Source organism: Plectropomus leopardus, chromosome 2, assembly GCF_026936395.1.
Source record: "Plectropomus leopardus strain MGB_pleo_1.0 chromosome 2, ASM2693639v1, whole genome shotgun sequence".
Taxonomy (NCBI): Eukaryota; Metazoa; Chordata; class Actinopteri; order Perciformes; family Serranidae; genus Plectropomus; species Plectropomus leopardus.
Window position 1 is genome coordinate 12,032,417 of NC_142177.1, and position 20,755 is coordinate 12,053,171.

Genomic DNA, 20,755 nt, shown 5'->3' on the forward strand with positions numbered 1-20,755 from the left:
CCCCTCTGTCTGTTCATGTTTTCTCAAGCAGCACTTTAGTCTTAAACTCTGTCCGTCATTCATCGCTCTGCATGAGGAAATCCCCCAGAGGTTTCTCACTTTGAGTTCTCTAACTTGCCATTGGCTCCGTTGTTTCTGTAGGTAATTCTGCACTCGGAGAGCCGGTGTTTCCTTTTAAGAAAAGAGGACCAGCACTTTGTGTTTTTAATTAGTCACCCCTGCTCCATTAAAATAGAAGAAATAAAAGTAGACGCCGCAGTCATGCAAGTGGCTCTGTGTGGCTGCACATTGGTGCTTCAGCTAAATGTTAATGATTCCACTTCTTTCTTTTTTCCAAGTATCAATGTTGAGTTATTTTTTTTAATCACTTCTTTATATTACTAATATGTTACTCACCATTTAATTTTTGTTCATCTTTTTATTGTGTTATGCTAATTTTCCAGCTTTGACTTTTTTTGCCAGTTGCCTCAAACATAATATACTTTTAATACTTCAGTAACTTTGTTCATATAGGTAGAAAAGCATTTTATGAATGTTCTGCTCTATGCGAAATTCAGAGCATATAAATTGTATGGACCCCCCCCCCCACGGAGGTGGCTGAGCAGGTGGCTAACAGCTAAGGTGCTGACTCCATAAACTCCATATCAGCGATGCCTTTACTCTTAGTTTGCACCTTTCTCACAACTCATTCAGTCTCCTGCTTCACAAAGTGAACATTACCCAGCACCTCTGTGAATGCGCGTTTTGAAGTGAGTGGAAACGCTTCCTCATCATCTCTTCACACATGACCAGCCATACTCTGGCGAGGAGGTGATTTTTCATTGTTGCCTGTCTATGTCTGTTTCAATAAGGATGACTGATGTGTTTGGCCTCAGAGACCTCTGCTGTTCCAGTCAAACTAGAATCACAATACCATGCTTTTAGCCTCAGCCCTGTACTGTAAACTCAATCTTAAGACCCCAGAGAGGGAAATGCAGATTTCATGGAGCCAGAAAGAATGATCTCAGTATTTTACTTTAAGGCAACGATAATGACCATAACACTGGATTCAGTTCCACAGCCCAGTTATGGCATGCAAAAAGACCATGGTTAACACTTGAGAATTTGGATTTCACTGTTGTTTTTTCACTCTGGGAAATAATTTGTCATGTCCACAGTTCCTGACTATAATACTGCGACACACAAACTTTATTTCAGGCTGGAAATCACCTCAGGAGTTCAAAGTGTGTATGCATTTACAAGCGTTCCTTTGTGATGAGGGTAAACTGCTATTTTTTACCTTTACGAACAACCTACTTCAATCTCCGTCTTCCACTTCCCCTCCCCCTGTTCTTTCTACCCTCCACCCTTCACTTGTAATTATTCCTTTCTTCCTCTGAGTTGCTGACAAAGTCCACAAGACAAGCAGGAGGAATTTGACTTCATGTGTTTGTTGTTAGCGCTGCCAAGCAGTTTTTATATCTAATGGTTAGGCTCTGGGATGTTAGCTTTATATTGCTGTATTTTCCATCCTGAAAGTTTACAATGTTTCTGATTGACTGTTTGTGATTTTGAGGCTTTTTTGTGTTTAATTCTGGACTCCATGTGAAGTTATCCTGCTGTGGGACGACTGTTGTTCTTTGTGAGTTCACCAGTTTTATGCGTTACTGGTGAATGATGTTACTATTTTGATAGACACTGAGACATGCATTTTAGATATGTGAATACGAATTGGTCATTGCCCCAGATCTTTTCATTATTATCATCGCCCAACTTAAAGCTGATGGTGATGAAGAGCATCACATCGAAAGACACCAACTCTGTGTGACAACTTTGGAACAGGATCCATCCATGTGATGAAGTTCAGCTTTATATAAAGTTTATAGTTTGCAGGTTATCCATCACATGTAAATCTGTATTTTATTCAGCAGCAAGTTTGAGGTACAGCATCAGTTTATTGGTGAACAGATAAGCGAAAGCAAATCATTTTCTTGTGAAGCATTTAAAACAAAACATTTACACAAAGGGAAACCCTTTTTGGATGATTTTGATTGAATTTTGATATTTTTCATCTAAAAAAACACTTCCATTCCATTAATTTACCAATTATTACCAATTAATCGAGAAACAATTAAATTGATTTAATTAGCTATATGAACAGTTTAAAGCACTTTAAAACTGCTGTGTGTGCTGTGCAGAGCACAGCAGTTAGCTAGCCAGTGGGACACACACACACAGGAACTCACATGCACGGGCAGCCAGACCGGCTACCAAAACAAACCACAGAGAAGCTCAGATTGAAAACACACAGAGGGGGAGCATGAATTCATTCTCTGCTCAGGACACCATTACTCCACTATATCTTTACATAGAAAGTTGATGTTTGTGGCTATATGAATGCTCTGAATGTTGCGTACAGTTCCTTTAATTTTTCAATAAAGGCTGCTAAGGAGCCTATCCCAGCATATTTTGGGTGAGAGGCAGGGTACACTTTGGACAGGTTGGCAGTCTGTCAAGGGACTGACACATAGACAACCAATCACAGCTTAGAGTCATTATTTACAGTAGACTCACCTACCTGTCTTCGAACTGTGGGGGAAAACCGGAGCACCCAGAGGAAATAATTTAGAATAGTTTTTTTTTTTTTTGGTATTTTAAAAAAGTGTTTTGAAATCAATTGATTCCATTTGACATGCGTCATTGGGCATGTAACAGCAGATTTGATTTGCAGCTCTGATGATCAACAGCACTCTTTGCACCTTGGGACAAACCCATTCTGTATAATACCCCTGAGCATATTATTGGAACATAAATTACATTACCGCCCCAGATAAGTATTTAAAGAGGGAGATGCTTTTGTTGAAAAGCAGAATTTGTTTAGTGGTAAAACTGAGCTGAGAGATCTGCTCTTATTTCTACAACACAGTTTAAATAAGGGGTTTAATATATGGGCCAAGACATTAAGACAGAGCAATTTTAAGCTTTGAGTATGTAAACAAGAATAAAACATTTGTAACATTTAACCAGAAACAGAAATACTCCTGAATGTAGCTGCTGTGTTGGATGGGTGACCTGAACAGGGTCATTCATTGAAAGGATGAATGAATGAGTGAAGCAGGGTTATTAGAAAGTCATTCACATGGATACACACATTTCACACATTTCTCAGTTGACTTCGACCCCAGTGTGACCTCAGATGACCCAGAATTCCACTCTGCATCCTGTCTGATGTCTGCTTTGATCCATTGTCCCCACAAAAATCAGTCAAATCCCATTCTGGATGTGCAAAGGTGTGGAAACAACACTCTTTCATGATTTTCCTCTCCATCTGTCCTGCTCTTTTCATGTTTTCTTCCTGACAGTGTGTTTCCTTTTCATCTGCTGTGGTCGGGGACTGTGTCGTCTGATGGACAGAGTCGGGGTAAACTCCCAGCAAAGCCCGGTATCAGATGTATCACTAATGCAAGTAACATGGATGTCAAGTTTCTGGCGGTGTTTGAAGCTAATTGCAGGGTGAATTTTCCCAAAAGTGGAAAATTAGTGGCTCTCCTTTTACTGCCAGATACTCTCCATCCTGCTCTCCATCCTGTTTGTTATTACCAACTGTGGTTTGCATAGTCATGCAGGACTTTGAGGTTCTGCAACTTTTCATAAACTGCGGTGCTTTGGCTTTTAGGAGCTGCTGCTTCGATTTTCAGAGAAGGCTCAGAGTTCAGCATGCTTTTCAGAAAGAGATCCCTGGACTCCTTTTGGATTTGAACAAACTTTGAATAACTTTGTAACTTTGTATAGCAAAGCATTCTCACATCGTCTCCCCCACACAGATCTGCAAGAATGAGTCACTCACAGTGAGCGAATTGTTCACAAACTGAATGTCACTCATCTTCAGGGCACGGAGAGGAGGGTGATCTCACTGTGTAGCTAAGTCTCTTTCCCTCCGCTGTGCTCCAGCACCTCAGGGACTTTGACTCGCTCAAACTCAAACAACCTGGTTTTACTCCTAACACAATGTGAGGCCAGAGGACCGACGAAACATGGAACTGGAAAATCTTTTCACATTAATGGTTTTTGTCTGTTTTTCCGTGTTTTGATCCAAAGGCAATATTTGGCCAAGATGCTCTGAGCTATCAGACACTGCTTCCAAAACAAACGTACATCTGAGATAGAAGGAAAAGATCTCAGTGATTAAGTGTAGAGGGAAATATGAGTATGTCAGAGTGTGTGTCTGTATTTATTTGGTATTTTGTTCATAAAACCACTCTAAATCTATCCACACAATTATTTGTTAGTTAAGCTCTCAGACTGCATGCTACAGTGTCTGTTTGTGTGTGTGTGTGTGTGTTGGCCTGTGCAAGATGTGTGTGTTTGTTTGTGTGTAAGAGCGTTTAGTTATGTTAAAAAGAAAATCAAAGCTACATCACTTAAATAAAATAAATAATTATAATCATCATTAGCCACTGCAAAACCTCAATTTTTTTTGCAATACACTTTGTTTTGGTCAAAAACAAAATAGTGCAAACACACATGTCGATGACATCATACTCTGTTTGTGCTGAGTCTGCATAATAAAATTACATTTTGGATGTCCAGCTGTGTGTGAAAGACAATAAACAGCATATCTGACTAGGCATAGCGTGTCATTGAATTTGCTGTTACCTCCACCCAGAAGGTTTTGTTCTCTTCTTGTTTATTTGTCTGTTTCTCCTCAGATTTTAATGAAATTTGTTGTTAAGTTTAGTCTTGGGCCAGGGAAGAACAGATTTTATTTTGGTGCAGATGCAAAATAAAACATTTGGGCATTTACGCAGTAAAGCAGTTTAGGTTTGGGGACCTTAGAATTGCGTCTCTGCTCTTTGCAGATGATGTGGTTCTGTTGGCTCCATCAGACCGTGACTTCCAGCATGCATTGTGGCTGTTTGCAGCCTGTTTGTGAGGTAGTCAGGATAAAAGCCAATACTTCCAAGTCTGAGGCCATAGTTCTTGGCTGGATAATGGAAGTCATTTCTTTATTTGAGATTCCATACTTGCTATTCTCCTATGCATGATAAGTAAAAAAATGACTGGAATAGAGTGAAAACGTTGAACAAGTAGTGAAAACTCTCCACACCTACAGCAGCACACATGTTGAAGGACAGCATGGATATAATAGGCAAATAAATCTCCCGAGAGCACTGACAGACAGAGGCACAATAGACTCCTGCTGACAGACAGAGCGGCCAGCGTGTGCACTCGCTCTTTCACTGTGCACACAACACACTCCATTTCAAACCTTAACTCAACACTTTGACATAAGGTGAAACTGATAACCTTGAATATTGAAGGATTATAAAGAGATTTTTGATTTGAGAAGTACTTTTTACCAAAAGACGCCATTATAAATGATAAACTCACATACAGCTTGACCTACAGTATCTTATCAGTTATCTTCATAATTATTGGGGTAACCTAATTTATGCCAGGTACAGAAAGTCACCTTGGATGGGAGTAACAAAGACTTATGGACCTGTGAGACAAAAGTGGTGATCAGAAACGTGCTGAGGTCAACTGTGTTTTTGCTTTTTTGCAATGCTAATGATGGCAATTAAAAATTTCAGTTTATTGATGATCAACTTCCTGCAAAACTAATTCCCATCAGCCTCAGCTGTACTTTGTGATTAGTGCTAATTAGATGTTAACATACTAACACATAGGATGGTGAACATGGTAAAAATCTGCTGCCTTCAAATGGTTGTGTATACTGTATCCATAGGAAGGCTCCAAAATAAACGCCACCTTCTTTTGACATTATTTTTTTGAAAACGCCAACATTTTTAGAATAGCGGAGGCCATGGAAATCCTTTTTTTTCTTGATGGATGATAAGTTATTATATTGTAATATTATTCATATTAACTTCATAATTGTATAATATTGAAAGTCTGCTAAGTCTTTAGCCGCTGTGGCTTTTTGACGCCATTATTTAGCAGCTGTGTTTTCAAAACTTAACCACTTGAACGCAATGCATTCTGTATACACAACTTCCCATGTCATATCCTGAGTTCAAATGGAGTCATGTTTACAGTGTTCATCAGAGTCCATATGAATGCCCCCCTGTTGTGGTTGTCACAATCTCGTAAGTGGAAATTTCCTGAGAGCTCTGAGTCCGCGTGTTAGGGTCCCATGTCATAAACACGAGCTCACAACATCCATCTGAACACAGCAATAACCACCAGCTCATGAGGTTCATTTGAAGGCAGCAGTTATACCTAAATAGTTGCAGTATATTAGCACCGGTAATGTGAGCATGTTAGCATGCTGACGTTAACATTTGGTTCTAAGCGTGGGGTTGCTTCAGGCATAAATAGCTGATGGAATAAACTAGATTTGATCCCTCACAGTAATAAAGAACTACAATGTCCAACAAATACATGGTAGGCCACCTCCTCAACCACTCAAATTTGCACATTCTGTATTCATATTAATTGTATGGTTTTGTGCATTTGATAGTAGCCAATCCATTATTCCCATAGGAATTTGCTTACAGCGCTTGTTAGAAAAAGATTTAAATTGCTGACACCACTCAGATAAATCAGTTGCGCAAATGATGAAGCTGTGAGCCAGTCAGTCATACCAGAGTTGTTCATTTTTGGCTTGTTTCTGTATCGAGTCTCTATTTCACATTCCATGCAAGCATGGGCAACAGCAACTCAGGATCCATGATGGGAGGAGGATGTGGAATAAGCACAATCTTCATCACTGTGCTGCTGCTCTCATATTGTGGAGGAAATTAAACCCAGGCATAAACATATGTGTGTTAGCTAGAAAAATGTAAGCTCACTGTCTTCTGGACCCATCCCTGATTTAGTTGTGCTGTTTTACACGGTGCCAAGTTTCACTCTTGGCCATGTTTCACTTCATTTTTTCCACGTTCACATCTACACACCGCCTGCATCTTTCAGCACTCTCTACCTTGTCATCCATGCAATTTCTCTCCCATTATTTTGAATCAGTCCCTTGTTCCTGGTTTGACCGCATAATTTTTACTCTTCCTACTGTCTCCTGAATGAGGTTGACCACCAGACTTGCGCTTTCTCTTTGCTCGCTGGTCTCCTTCAGCAGAAATGCTCCAGAGAGCCAAACCACAAGCCTCAATTACCCAGCATTCCTTGGAGAGGACGAGAGAGGCCTCATGTAGCAGAGTATGAAATTAACATTGATGACAAACCTCTCAAGCCACGAAACTATTTCATGAGAGCATTGGTGCAGAATATCACCATTGAGAAAAGTTTCACTATGACTGTATTATTATTATTTTTATTATTTTGACTATTCTTCATATTTCTTGTTTCTGATGAAGAATGAGAGTAACTTCAAACTGTCACAATACTATTCTGACCCTAAAAAGTCAAAATGCAGTAACATAAGTATTCAGTCAGAATTCAGACAGTTATTTTACCATATGATATGTTTTTATGCCATAAAAATACATAAATACATACACAAACAAGCAAACAAACAAAAAACGTGTTTAATGTGCAGATAAGTAAAACATGGCTTAAAAACAAGCAGTGAACTGGCTAGCTAACTCAATGGCCACATATTCATATTTTTGGACATTTAAGTTACATGCTGGTTTTATACATTGCATTGTAGCCTAAGGCACAGTGTCATATTTTACACACTTTGCACATTTAGAACATTATCCATATTATAATTTCAAAATACACATTTTAGTGCTAATTGTCTTTTACTGTACTTCTTACATTTCTATATTCACACATTTACATACTCAGCATATTTACATACTTTATTTTAAATATTTAAATATTTACATACTGTGCTAAGTGGTTACTCTTACTGTATGTTAATCTAATTTTCTATTTTTATATACTTGTGCTGGTCGTTTTTTCCACTTGCTATAGTTCTCTATGCAGGCATCAGAGCTACTGTAATGAACCACAATTTCCCCTCAGGGATCAATAAAGTATTTCTGATTCTGATTGAGCTAAATTTACTTTCCCCTCTCACTGTCTCCTGTAGACTACATGACACATTAATTTTGGTAAATTAATATCTTGGTCATGAAGACAAAGGAGTAGAAGTGCTGCTGGGTCTTTGTAGTGGTCACACACAGGTGGTCTTTGGATTATACAGAGTCTTCGGGTATACTGTGTTTATTTCATATTGTGAAGGGCTCCTCAATCAAAAAATATAAAAAGTCTAAAATGCAAGTGTCACGCTTAGGACTACGGACCCAAAAGCAGACAGAAAAAAAGGAATGTTAGAAAAAAAAGGAGTTATTCTATTACAATAAGTGAACTGTGCAGGTTAAAAGGATGACTGGCTGAGGTAAGGGGGGTTTTGTGTTCTTGAAGTTTTTTTTAACTGGGGGTGTGGACAGGGTGGCAGGCAGCAAATCCTGGCAGAGATCACAAAAACAGGTCTTAATAAAAAAACAAATCAAAACTGGAGATCCGAATAAAGCTGGACATGTTATGCAAAAAACTGTGTTCGGCATCAATTCGGCAGGGAATGATTGCAGAGCTGGCTCTTTTGTAGAGTGCGGCTCGATTGCAGGCAGGTGTGTTGATTGATAAGTGCCACCAGGTGTGAACACAAAAGTGACTGGAAAGAAAGTTAATAAAAAAAAAAAAAACACACTCAAAGACATCTCTGGGTTAAAGGACTCATTCCTGCACCACTACTTTGGAAATTCATTTATTAAATTCAATTAAAGGTAATAGGCCCACTTAAGGTTGGATAAAAAGCTAAAGAATACTTTTTCTCCTGATATTCCCCCAATTTTTCCACAAGACCTGAAAAATAAGCTAAAAAATGAAGGCTTTGTTTCTTTCACAAAAGGACTCAGACATGTTAATAATGCATAGACAGGGATTTTAATGTATGTTTCACTTACAAATCTGTTTCAAGCACAAGTCACTGACTTTCACACCGAGCAGTATAGTCACTTTTCAACAACCCATGATGCATTGATACAGTAGGTACTGTAGCCAGAAACAGCATCTCTTAAAAGGCAACATATTTATGGTACAAATACTCATTGTTTTTACAACAAATCTGATCACACATCTGTCACTCTCTACAGATGAGCGATCAAAGGAGAAACCATTATACAAGTCACTTTCCTTCAGGCTGATGCACTGTCAAATCTATGAAAGAGATACACAGTGTAACACAGTGTCTCTCCTGCTTTTTTCCTACCAAGGTGGTTGAGTGGTGAGGTAATTGGATACAACTTGTATCACATCGTCACTTGTTTCATTGCACTGGAATGTAAAAATCTTAAGTTTTCCGTTTCCAGGTTAAGAACAAAACAAGAGCAAACATTCAGACTACTCACAGCAATGAACTGTAAAAGATTTCACTTCCTCTAGATTTTAGTTTGAATACTTTTGGAAATGAGTGTGCTGAACTAGAAGGGACTGAGTGTGTGGAAAACTCTGCATAGTAATCCAATAAAATTAATCATCATCAGTAGGCAAATTACAGGAGCTGAATCAGCCGGCAGGAGATTAATGACAGTGTTTGTGGCTTTATGTCAAATTAGCAGAGTTGTTTTTGTTATCAGGAGATGAATTGTGATATTGTCAGTCTGCTGGCATTAATGAAAGACTGTGGGGGCCTTCCTCTGTCGCTGTAATCCATGAAGCACAAACAATTCACACTGAAAATCCCAGAGAAATAAATCACTCATTTAACTACGCTTTACAGTTTGGAGTCACCAGTAACATTACTGTCCAAATACACTACAACGTCTAGCCAATAGGAATGCAGAATAAAGCTAAAATTTTTTGAAGCAGCACATTGAACTTTTTGACCTTTTGATACATTATCACAACTTTTTGTTAGTCTTCAAACTTTTAAAGATAATTTTAATGTTGTTAAAAAGAGTAAAACTCTTAGCAAAATCTCTTCTCTTACCAGCACTCATTTTATGGCAACTGTTCCATTATCAAAAGTAGTTTACACACTATTCACTGCTGATCATGGGATTGACACACAAATCAGTACCAAAAGTCCATACTGCTGCATTAGAGAGAATAAAAAATATAAAAAGAAACTGATCCTGTCGACGAGAAGGCAGGTGATCAGAGGATGGATGAAGCTCAAGTCGATGGAAGATTTCAGCATCACTTTCAACACCTCAGTGGAGATCTGTCAGACTGTAACCAGCTCCAAAATGAAGTACAGAGGATTTAAACAAATGTGTGTTAAGTTTCTTTACAGCTGACATTCAACACCATTCTCCTCGGAACAATTTACATTGTAAAAGAGCCAACTCTGCCGTAAGCGTGTCTATGCATGTTTTTAAAGAACTGATGAACTGAAAATGAATACATACTCTTTGTGCGCACACAAATAAAAAGCACCGATGGATGTACATGAAAGATGAAGTGTGTTAATCTGATGCATATTTACATTCTTTCATCCAGGTTTCCTTTCTAAACAGGCTGCATGTGGAGGAAACGTGCCTGTGAAAGAATGTAAGAAGAAAGGGTTGTAATGATAGTACGATTACAGTACATGGTGACGATGCATATCAAATTTTGGTTGCAGTTTTTTTTTTTTTTTTTTGCCTTCACAAAACCTAATTAATCCCACAAAGAAACCTAGTCTTAAGTATGGTGGAGCATAGTGATCACTGCTATTTCAGGCTTGAAAATACAAGTTTTTTTTGCACGTAATGTACTGTAGTTTTTGTACTGATATACATGAACAACGTGTGTCATTGAGGGAGCTGGCAAATACAAAGAATATTTCTATAAAACATTTATTTGAAATTGTTTAGCTCAATCAGTTGTTTTTTTTTTTATAAATAAATGACAGTCCTGGTGAAGCGCTCCAGGAATGTTTTAACAATATTATTGTTTCATATTGTGATGTTGATGTTATTTTTTATTTTGCCTAGGTAATGCAGACCTCCTTTCTGAAATTACAGTACTTAACTTTGAGACAAAAAGCATAAAAGCTGCATTTTCAAGCTGGGAATATGATACATACAAAATATGAAGTTACTGAGTCTGTGCAGCACGAAACAGACAAAACATTTCAGAAGCTACCCGAAGATAAACTCATCATACTGTATATCCTAAAGGCACCTTAGACAAAGATATATCCCTGTGCTCGTGTGGTTAAAGAGGTATGGGGGGATAAAAACAGAGAGGGGAGAAGCCTTTTTCCTCTCAAAAAGCCTAACTGCTGCATGGAAACACTATATCGCCACAGGAAAGGCTACATAGTAGACTGATGGAGTTTTCATTGCATAAACTATTGTGTTACTGATTGTCTAAAAGCACGACTTAAAGACACAGAATTCAGATCTGTAAAATTACAAGATTTGACCCAATTTCTTCTCAAATACTGCAACATATCAAAATGTTTTATGTCTTTCCAGCTTAAACAACTTTGTGTTCCATCACTTGCATCGTACTGTGATACTGCATTTCTGCAACAGGGTATATTTCAAAGAGAAAACATGCATGGTGGAAACTCTCTCCTGATCATGCGGATATTGTCTCTGGATTTACTCTCCACAGTGGGAAGATAAAAAAGACAACACAAAAATATATAAAACAATAAACAATAAAACAAAGAGACAAGTCGAATCAAAAAAATCAAGAGTAAAAACAGTGTCCAACAAGCTCTGCCCTGCTTCGGCAAAAAACAATCCCCCTGACATGCTGGTGGAGGAGGTTATCTTCCCCTCCTTCCTTTGTATCCTCTCCCCATTTCAACATATCCCAAACTACCAGCCCAGTCTGTAAAAGTAATCCTCCGGTGCATCATCATCATCAAGTCTCCCTCTTCCTCCTTTCATCCCTTTTTCTTCTTCCCTTCTCAGGCTGGACAGGCTTGCTCCCCCTGCAGGCGAGAGGTTGGAATGACGCTGTATTCCTAACCAGATAAGGGGGGAGATGGTGCCTCTGGTGCCACCGAGGGGGTTTAAACTGGAAAGTCACTGGGATTGATTAGGCAAGTAAGTGGAGCAGGAGCGGGAGTCACACCCTGCTGGTCGGGTGGCAGCGGTAGGTGCAGTTGGACAGATGGTCGGCTCCTCCGTCGACATTCTGAGAGCAACCTCCTTCACAGCAAGCTTCTGAGAGAGAAAGAGGACATACTATCAGTATTTAAAGCCAACATTTGTACATTTCATACACTAGAAACATCTGGAATCCAAACACTTCCCACTTTGGTTTCCTGTTTACTGCTGTATTTACAGTGTGTGTGATAAACAAAAAGAAAGACTGTAAACGAAACCACAGCTGATACCTGCGTCTCCCTCCAGCAGATGAGTTCGGCACGGACTGGGCAGGTTGGGGTTGGGTCCCTCGCTACTGGTTCCCAGGTGCAGACGCCTCATGTGACGGACCACTGCTGTGGCGTTGAATGCTTGCTGCAGAAGGAAAGACACACACCCCATAAAACCCTTTAGACACCCATTTAACTGAAATTGGAGGTTGACTGAGTGGGACCCAGACAGCTGCCTAAAGCTTTGACATAAAACTCCTCACAACAGCGTTCGATTCTGTGCGCAAATCATTCATTCATTCATTCATTTTAGAGTTGGAGGACTCGAGTCACATGACTTGACTTGAGTCAGACTTGCAGATTTGAGGACTTGAGTCATACTTGACTAAAATTGATAATAGACTCTACTCGACTGTGACCTGGCATTGATGAGACTTGATTTCAAATGATTTGAAAGGACTTTTTTGAACATTATAATTTTTTTAGATATTGAGAAGTTGCATTTTGTTTTTTGAGAAAAGAAAGGGCAATTTCTATTACAATACATGCAAACATGGCAACCTACTAGAACATGGTAGATTGGAAGAGGCCAATGCACGAGGCAGCTTTCATGAAGAGGGCTAACCCAAAAATAATAACATTTGGATTCAAGGGTTATGTTGTCAATGACGGTAGTAAGAGGAGAACAGCAATAAAGAAAGGCACATGAATATGTCTGTTCAGCTAAATTATTAGTTTATTGGCTTTTCATAAGACTTGACATGTGACTTGTTAACCTGAACAATGACTCAGTTTGTCTTGCTTGATTAAAAGCAGGGACTCTACTTGACTGGCTTGACTCTCATCATAGTAACTTGGGACTTGCTTGAGACTTAAAGGTTTAAATTTGAGACGTGATTATGACTTGCACATGCGTGACTAACTCTGTTAAAAATACACCATTTAATGTAGCACAATTTTCTTTTTTGGTGTTTCCCACACTAGTAATCGTGACCCAGCAGACTCTTCTCGTAACCCTCGAGGAGGTCCCAACCCCCAGGTTTGAAACCTCTGGCCGAAACATTTGTGTCAGTCCCAAATCTTTAATGTTCCTAACAATTCAAACAAGATCTGTTCCCAAATTTTAAAATTAAAAAAGGCTGTTTAGGCTAAGACCAGACATTTTACTGTTCTCTTTCCATGCATACTGAAAGGCAAAGCTCATGGCATAAATCATGCATATAAGAAAATCAAAGTGCATCCAAGACAAACTGGGAGTCTGACTTACCTTCCACTTGCTCTTAGCAAAGTTCTTCTTGATCTGAGCGCTGACTGACTCGTGGATGTTCTTTTCCAGAGCAGTATCCCCAGCAATCCTGACAAACACAGGGGTGAGGAAACACAAGTGTGTGTAAGTGTGCATGAGTGTGCTTGGTAAAGGTAGAAGTGACATGTAGGAGAATGGCATGGAGAATCAGATGGCAGAATGAATGCATCAAGATAAAGGAGTATGGAACCAGTACCAGGGGTGCTGCAGAGCCTGATCACAGGTGTAACGTATGTTGGGGTCTTTCTCCATCAGGTGGACTATAAAGTCTTTAGCTGTAATGAAAATAAAAGGTTAAAAGAGTGAGTATTACAAAAGTCACCAGTTGCATTGATGTAATACTATTATCAGTGCTGTAAACACGAGAAAACAAATCTTGAGGTAATCTGCATATGCCAAGAAATTGGCCACTGCATCAAGTGTATAATTTGTTCTAAATGTTAGAGAGATCCTCGCCCAGAGCAGGGAAACAGGGATCCAGTCCAAGAGCCAGAACTGGGAGAGAAAAAAAAAATCAACATTGTCTTGGCTTGTGGGTGCAACACCTGGGAGGTGAAAGGTAGGGATTGGATTTACTATCCTAGAAAACTTGAGACATCCCTGTCTTTGTATGAGAAAGAGCTTGACTGGCTCTGGAAACACTTTCTTGTATAAGAGGTGGTCTCTGTCTTGTACTTGGACTTGCTCAAGGTGAGAGGTGTCAGGTGGCTGAGTGGATATTAACAAGTCCTGGCTGCAGACATCTTTTTCCTGCTGGATTAGAGGGTCTCTGTGTTGCAGAGGCTCCACTCTTGTTTGCACAACAATGTGCCAACCAGCTGCTCAGAGTATTTAGTCTTCTTAAAGGAGACGTGCAGGAGAGGACTTTGTTTAAAAATGTTTTAGATTGTTTTTTCATGTGACAAATATCATTTTATTCCAGTATTTATAAAAGCAGTATTGTGCACTGAATTAACTTTGGAAAAGATAACAAAAACAGAATTTTCAGATTACTCTCATCCCTGAACGAAAATCTAATTTTGACTAAATTGATTGTTATTTTGCTGCATATAAAAAAAAAAGTTTCCTTTATTTCGTGCAATTTAATATTCAGTGCCATTTCTGGGGATGTTTCCATGACTGGAAGCTGCACTAAACAATCCCAGGTTGTTGAGTTTTTCCAGGACATGTGCTGGATGTAGAGTCTACTTTCCAACCCTCACATATGATCACAAGCTTTGGGTTGTGACTAAAAAGAATGAGATCACCGGCATTAGCAACAGAAATCTTCCCTTAAAGTGGATTACCTCACTCAGTGTGATAAAGAGTCCAGCGGGGACGTGGGACGATGGTTTTAGGCCACTTCTCTAATAGATCAAGTAGAATTCAGAAGGTTTCAGTTTCAAAGCTGACCTGAGGTCATTGAAGTTTTCCAGCTGCTTTAATCATTGTGTTTCCCCACTGACCTTTACTAGACAATGCATCATGCAAAATTACACCTTTGCGGAGCTTATTGCACACTTGGGGAAAAAGTTTTCTGTGTCTCTATGACAAATCTACATTATGCCTTTATGAAAGGACTGAAGAATAATAGCTTGGTAAGTACTGTACCTGAATCAGAGATATCATCCCAGTAAGGAGAATCAAACTCGTACTCTGCCTTCAGGATCTGTTCAAACAGTTTGGCATCATTCTCATCGTAGAACGGAGGATATCCGCACAACCTGAGACACATGAGACACATGAAAGCTCAGATGTCATGTTTTTCTACCCGGAGCTTAAAACATGGTCACCAAAGTCAAAAAAAGCAGTCAGCATTCAAACAAGCATGATTATAACTACATCATTGACTGATTTGGAACAAAATACAAATGATCTCACTATTTAAGTACCATTTCAAATCAAAATCTGTATATAATAAGTTAAATTACTCTGTGTTAAGCCAGGCTCATGTCTTAGAAAAAGCACTCACAAAATATAGGCTATGACGCCAATAGACCAGCAGTCCACTGCTTTACTGTAGGGTTTCTGAGCCAACACTTCAGGGGCTGAAAGAACAAAACAAAGTGACATATGTACATGAGCAAGATACTCATTCATTCATTCATTTATTATCATTTATCATTTTTTTAGTAACATATGAGGCACTGAGCAAAATTACTGTGAAAAAGTTGCAAAAGTAATGTACAAATCAAACTGGATTTTTTTCTCTGGGCTTGAATAATTCATGACCTTGAATAACTACATAAGCTTCTAATTAGCTTCAGATGGCCTTTAATAAAACATTTCGCAGTCAGATATTGGCATTGTGCAAATATTGCATGATACAGTGTTCCCTGCCGTGTAAAACAGAGCAGATTTTTAAAAAATTCAGACAGTCTCTGACTCCCTTACCAACATATCCAGGTGTTCCACAGGCTGTCGACATCACGCTGCCAGAGCCCTCAATTTTAGACAGACCAAAGTCACTGATCATGATCTTGGAGTCTTCATCCATGCTGTAGTACAGCAGATTCTCTGGCTGCCATAAGGAGAGACAGAACCAGAAAGGTGGATTAAGTTCCTTCACACAAACCATGCAAACACGCCCGCCCCCCCAAAAAAAACAACAAAAAATGCAAACTCATTTTTTGGCTTGAGTTAAAAATCCTTGCTGACGTTCATATCTATCTCTCCGATCATATTTCTGTGACTGACCTTGAGATCACGGTGCACAATGCCCATGTCGTGGAGGTATTTGACAGCATCCAAAATCTGCTGAATGAGCTTACTGGCATCTTTTTCTGTGTAGAAGCCCTTCTCTATGATTCGATCGAAGAGCTCCCCACCAGACACCCTGGATAATGAGGGACAAATTCATTCATTCACAGCAACGTGAAGCTGGCTGAGACAGCTAAAGACTGTATTTGTTGACGGTTGCAGCAGAGACATAGTGAGACTAAGTCTGAAAGTATGAAAAAGGCATGGTGAAAACATAACACAGCTTGTTAGAGAAAGTGCATGGGGGAAAAAGTTGTAAAAAAAAAACCCTGTTATAATACTCCCTTTAAAACCTGCATTTAGATGTCTCTACCAAACAAATATATGACAGACAAAAGTATTTTACTTTGGGGGTCAAAAGGGTCCATTGCAGATAAAAGTGGTATGAGTGAAAGCACAGACATTGAGATGACATCTGTTTGGTGTTACACTTGACGCCACTAGATGGCGACTTCACTCTGTCTATGGTTAATTGGAGCAGTTTGTTTGAGCCTCTAATATTCTCTTTCTCTCTCTCTCACACACACACATGCGTGCACAAGATGATGAAGATATACAAGAAATGAAGAAGGAGAAGCAAAAAAAAGCAACGTTGGGTTAATGTAACAATTATAATTGAATGAGTAGATGCTTTATTGTGATGAAGCACTGGGTGTTAAATCAATGACTCTACAACCATGAATCATTTAAATTATGAGGACACACAAACATTTTTTCCTGAGAAAACACAAATATATTGCTGGGGAATATCAAAGTTTTCAAGAAAATAATTTCCCACCCATCTTTTCATTGATAAATGTACCCCCCGCCTCTGCCTTTTACACCTCTGATTTGCAGATGAATGTGATTAATGCATGAATGATTGATATTTTTCTGGAGCCTTGCAGTTAACAGCGCTCTCTTTCTCTCTCTGTGACATTTCAATGGTTGAGGTGGGTGGGAGGCTGACAGGCTGCAGGTGTGAGGGCGAACTCCCCACTGGTGCTCACGAGTAGGCATAGTACAGTGTTGTGTGTGTGTTGCAGAGTGCAATTAATGGGATGTGACGTGCGGTGCGTGGGAGTGAGTTTGAAACACAACATCACACAAAACCCACACACGTGTATACTCACAGTTGCATGACAAGGTAGAGGTGTGATTTACTTTCAAATATTTCTTCCAGAGACACGATGTTGGTGTGTTTAATCCTGTGAAGAAAATAGAAGTGGAAATAAGACATTTTTGTGATACTGATCATTCTTACTGGTCCTTTTCATTTAGCCGTAGGTAAGGTTCGGTGTGTGTATCCACCACAGAGCTTCATCCAACAGTCACACACACTTGTTCCTGACTGTAAAGAACGCGACATTGTGTGGTGGCATTCAGCATCCTTATTGGCTGAGCTCTGTGCTCCGCTGCCCTTTGAGACCTGTTGGTGTGGTAACGGAGTATCTCATACCTGTATTAAACTCAGTAGCTACCTTACTGGGTACATCTGTACTTACGCAATTTAATACAACAGCTCCACCATTAAATCACATTTACAACAAAACTGAGGGTGACAGGAATCATAAGAGTAGACTTTATGACAGAACAGGTGTACTAGATTGCTGGAGTTGTACAACTGTACCTGATAAAGTGGCCACTGAGTGTGCGTCAAACCAGTCTCATTAACACATAATGCACGTTTAGTTATGTATAGTATAGTGGGTCAAGGGTCGCACAATATTTATGTTCTCTATAAGCAATATTGCAAACATTTTTTGTCTATTTCCCATTAATTATGTCTTTTTGATGGACTTTGGTTCGTTATATGGAGCTCATTTGTGTTTCTGTTGGAAAAAAGTTTCTGAAGTTTGCTCCTCACAACAGAACCTTGTTTACTGTAAAACAACAGTGACGCAAGTGTTTTTCTACATCATTTAGGATGCGTGAAGATGTAATGTCTGTTTTCACTTGTCTTTTCCGTTCTAAAAATATGGGTATTTAATGGGTGTTTTGTCTTATACCTTAGTTAATGTGGGGTTGAGTATTAAACCTCAACACTTTTTTGATATGAACCAAAAAGTTTTCATAATGTTGTTTAGGGCTGCACAATATATTGATCATTAGCGATTAAAATGTTTTTTTCAAAACATTATTGCAATGTCAACTTGCACAATGAACACATAATGGAGGAGTATTTGCAGAAAAATTCCCTTTACAATTCAAGTCTTTTTTTCTGTTTTTTACTGGTTCCTTTGTGTTCAGTTTGATTTTCAGTGTGTGTGTTCAATTTGTCCAGTATACTGAAAGCAACTGAAAATGAGTACACTTCAATATCTGATTATTTATCTCAAGTAATATCATTATTTCAATATTGAACATTTGTTCATATCACATATCAAATTGTGCAGCTCTAATGTTGTTTACCTACTCTTCCATCAGGTACTTCCTCCTAATATTTTGCAAACTTTAGACTCTTATTTAGACAAATTTAAAGTATTGCTGCTTGTGTTACAATGTGTCTTTTTGTTTAGTAAAAAATGTTTATATTTCTGAAAAGTAAGGTACAGTGAGGTAAAGAAATATTGTTTTGCTTTTGTACTGTGACTCAGGTATATGTATGTACATGTATGTATGTGTGTTATCATCCGATTCACAATTTGTTACAACATTAACACTCTGAATTTAGAGGTGCCCTGTGGTGTTTTATTGTAAACAAACAAAAGCTGTGTTTACATTTATAGTATCTCTAAACACAACACATTATGGGCAGCCTTGAGGTCTAATACACACACATGTTGAGAGCATTTCCTTTCACATAATGCAAAACAGATTTTTCAAAAATACTTTAGTAATAAAATCTGTATGTGTGTAACCCATTCATTGAATTCACCTCAGTGTGTGGACTATGAATGTGTGCCTGAGTGTTATTGAGTTGACTTGAGGGTAGGAGGACAAAGACAACACAAAGTGCCTGAGCTGTACTGCAGGCAGCTGTGTATGAGTCAGAACGAGCTCATGCTGGATTACACCAATGACTCTTATCCAGATTGTAACGATACATGGACACCTTCATTCATCTGCTTAGCTCAGTGTGGAAGGAGAGATGGACCCGCTGGAGGATGAATGATGGATTAAAGCTGCCGAGCGAGCAGGCACATGTAACACGTGTGAGCTCAAGCATGCACTTTCTCTCTCTCTCTCTCTCTCTCTCTCACACACACACACACACACACACACACACACACACACACACACACACACACACACACACACACACACACACACACACAGTTGCAGAGGGTCAAACACATGCAGTAAACATACAGTGAACATCAATTTCTGTGGGTGTGTGTTTGTGTGGGTGGTGTACTTATGGAGGATACCGATCATGGCTGAAATGTCTGTTGAGGGATGGTGAGTCATCTGAAGTCGGCGAATTATTTCTACTATATATGACATCTGGGTGAAACTGGGAGATCTACTGATTCTTTAATCAATATCATGTTGAGTTTCTCCAACACTTACAAAGTTTATAGGCTAACCTTCGAGGGACTGTAGGATCAGTGCTCTGCAAAAACTGAATTTTTAATAGCTTTTTAACAGGTTTCCTGGGATTACGCTTACTCATCTTTTAGTTTTTTGGACATTTCCTTTTGTATTTCTTTTGGTTTTTTCCCACCGCTGTGCCCCCTGTTTTTGTTTATTTATTTATTTTCCAGAGCGCTGAGTGGGTTTGTTTTATTAATTTGATAAATTGAGGTCGATCGATCCACTTGACATTTCTACCTTCAGCTTTGCTACACAGTTGTGTTTATAACTCTCTCCGGAGTTTCAGCAGAGCCTCTACACCAACTCCTCTGACCGGCACTGCTACAGATGACTTTGCAAACTGTGATTAGTTACTGTATTTCCCATGTCTATGGTTGAGTAAATACTTGGTCTACATAAAATGGGAAGAGGACAAAACAGCCAGCTAACCAATGTGATGGTATTATATGGCTACATTAGCGTTATATCAAACCACCATTAGTTTGTGCGGCCATGTAACGAACAGTAATCACCACAGAGATGAGTTGACGGAGTGTATCCATGGGGATCATCTGGCTCTAAATCTGTCCCGACACAAACCTGACCATTAGACACTAAACTGATCATAAATTCACAGATTTTCATATTGAAATCAAAACACTGTCACAAGTGCTTTACACAGGTTGGAAACATTAAATACACAACACTAAATTACAGCCGTTGCCAATTTAATGCTGAATTGGCTATACAAAAGCTGACAAGGGCTGATGAAGGCCAACAGAACAGGACACACTACAAATTCTAGGGTGACTGACGTTCACTGGCAGTCTAACATTGACCAGCAGTCAACAGTTGGTGTGTCAGGGCCTTTAGCTGTGTTCAAACTGGCTGGACTGAATAATCCCAAGGGAGGAAATACATTTTCATTCTGATGGTTTCATGACCTTTCAAACCCAAGGAAATGTTAAGAAATTACAGTATAAGGCATC

General features: G+C 39.1%; 1 protein-coding gene across 2 annotated transcripts in view; it reads right to left on the bottom strand.

The window, feature by feature from the left end:
* Window positions 1-8,834: 8,834 nt before the first annotated feature.
* The window catches only part of camk1b (calcium/calmodulin-dependent protein kinase Ib), a 44,223-nt gene continuing 32,302 nt past the window's right edge, over window positions 8,835-20,755 (bottom strand). For both annotated transcript variants that reach the window (XM_088085280.1, XM_042501001.2), the window contains 9 exons: window positions 17,384-17,458; window positions 16,209-16,347; window positions 15,906-16,032; window positions 15,484-15,559; window positions 15,123-15,235; window positions 13,729-13,807; window positions 13,494-13,581; window positions 12,248-12,371; window positions 8,835-12,074 (listed from right to left, as the gene is read on the bottom strand). In XM_088085280.1, coding sequence (XP_087941406.1) covers window positions 11,977-12,074; window positions 12,248-12,371; window positions 13,494-13,581; window positions 13,729-13,807; window positions 15,123-15,235; window positions 15,484-15,559; window positions 15,906-16,032; window positions 16,209-16,347; window positions 17,384-17,458 — 919 coding nt within the window. In that variant the 3' untranslated portion in view covers window positions 8,835-11,976. The remainder of the gene's footprint in view (window positions 12,075-12,247; window positions 12,372-13,493; window positions 13,582-13,728; window positions 13,808-15,122; window positions 15,236-15,483; window positions 15,560-15,905; window positions 16,033-16,208; window positions 16,348-17,383; window positions 17,459-20,755) is intronic.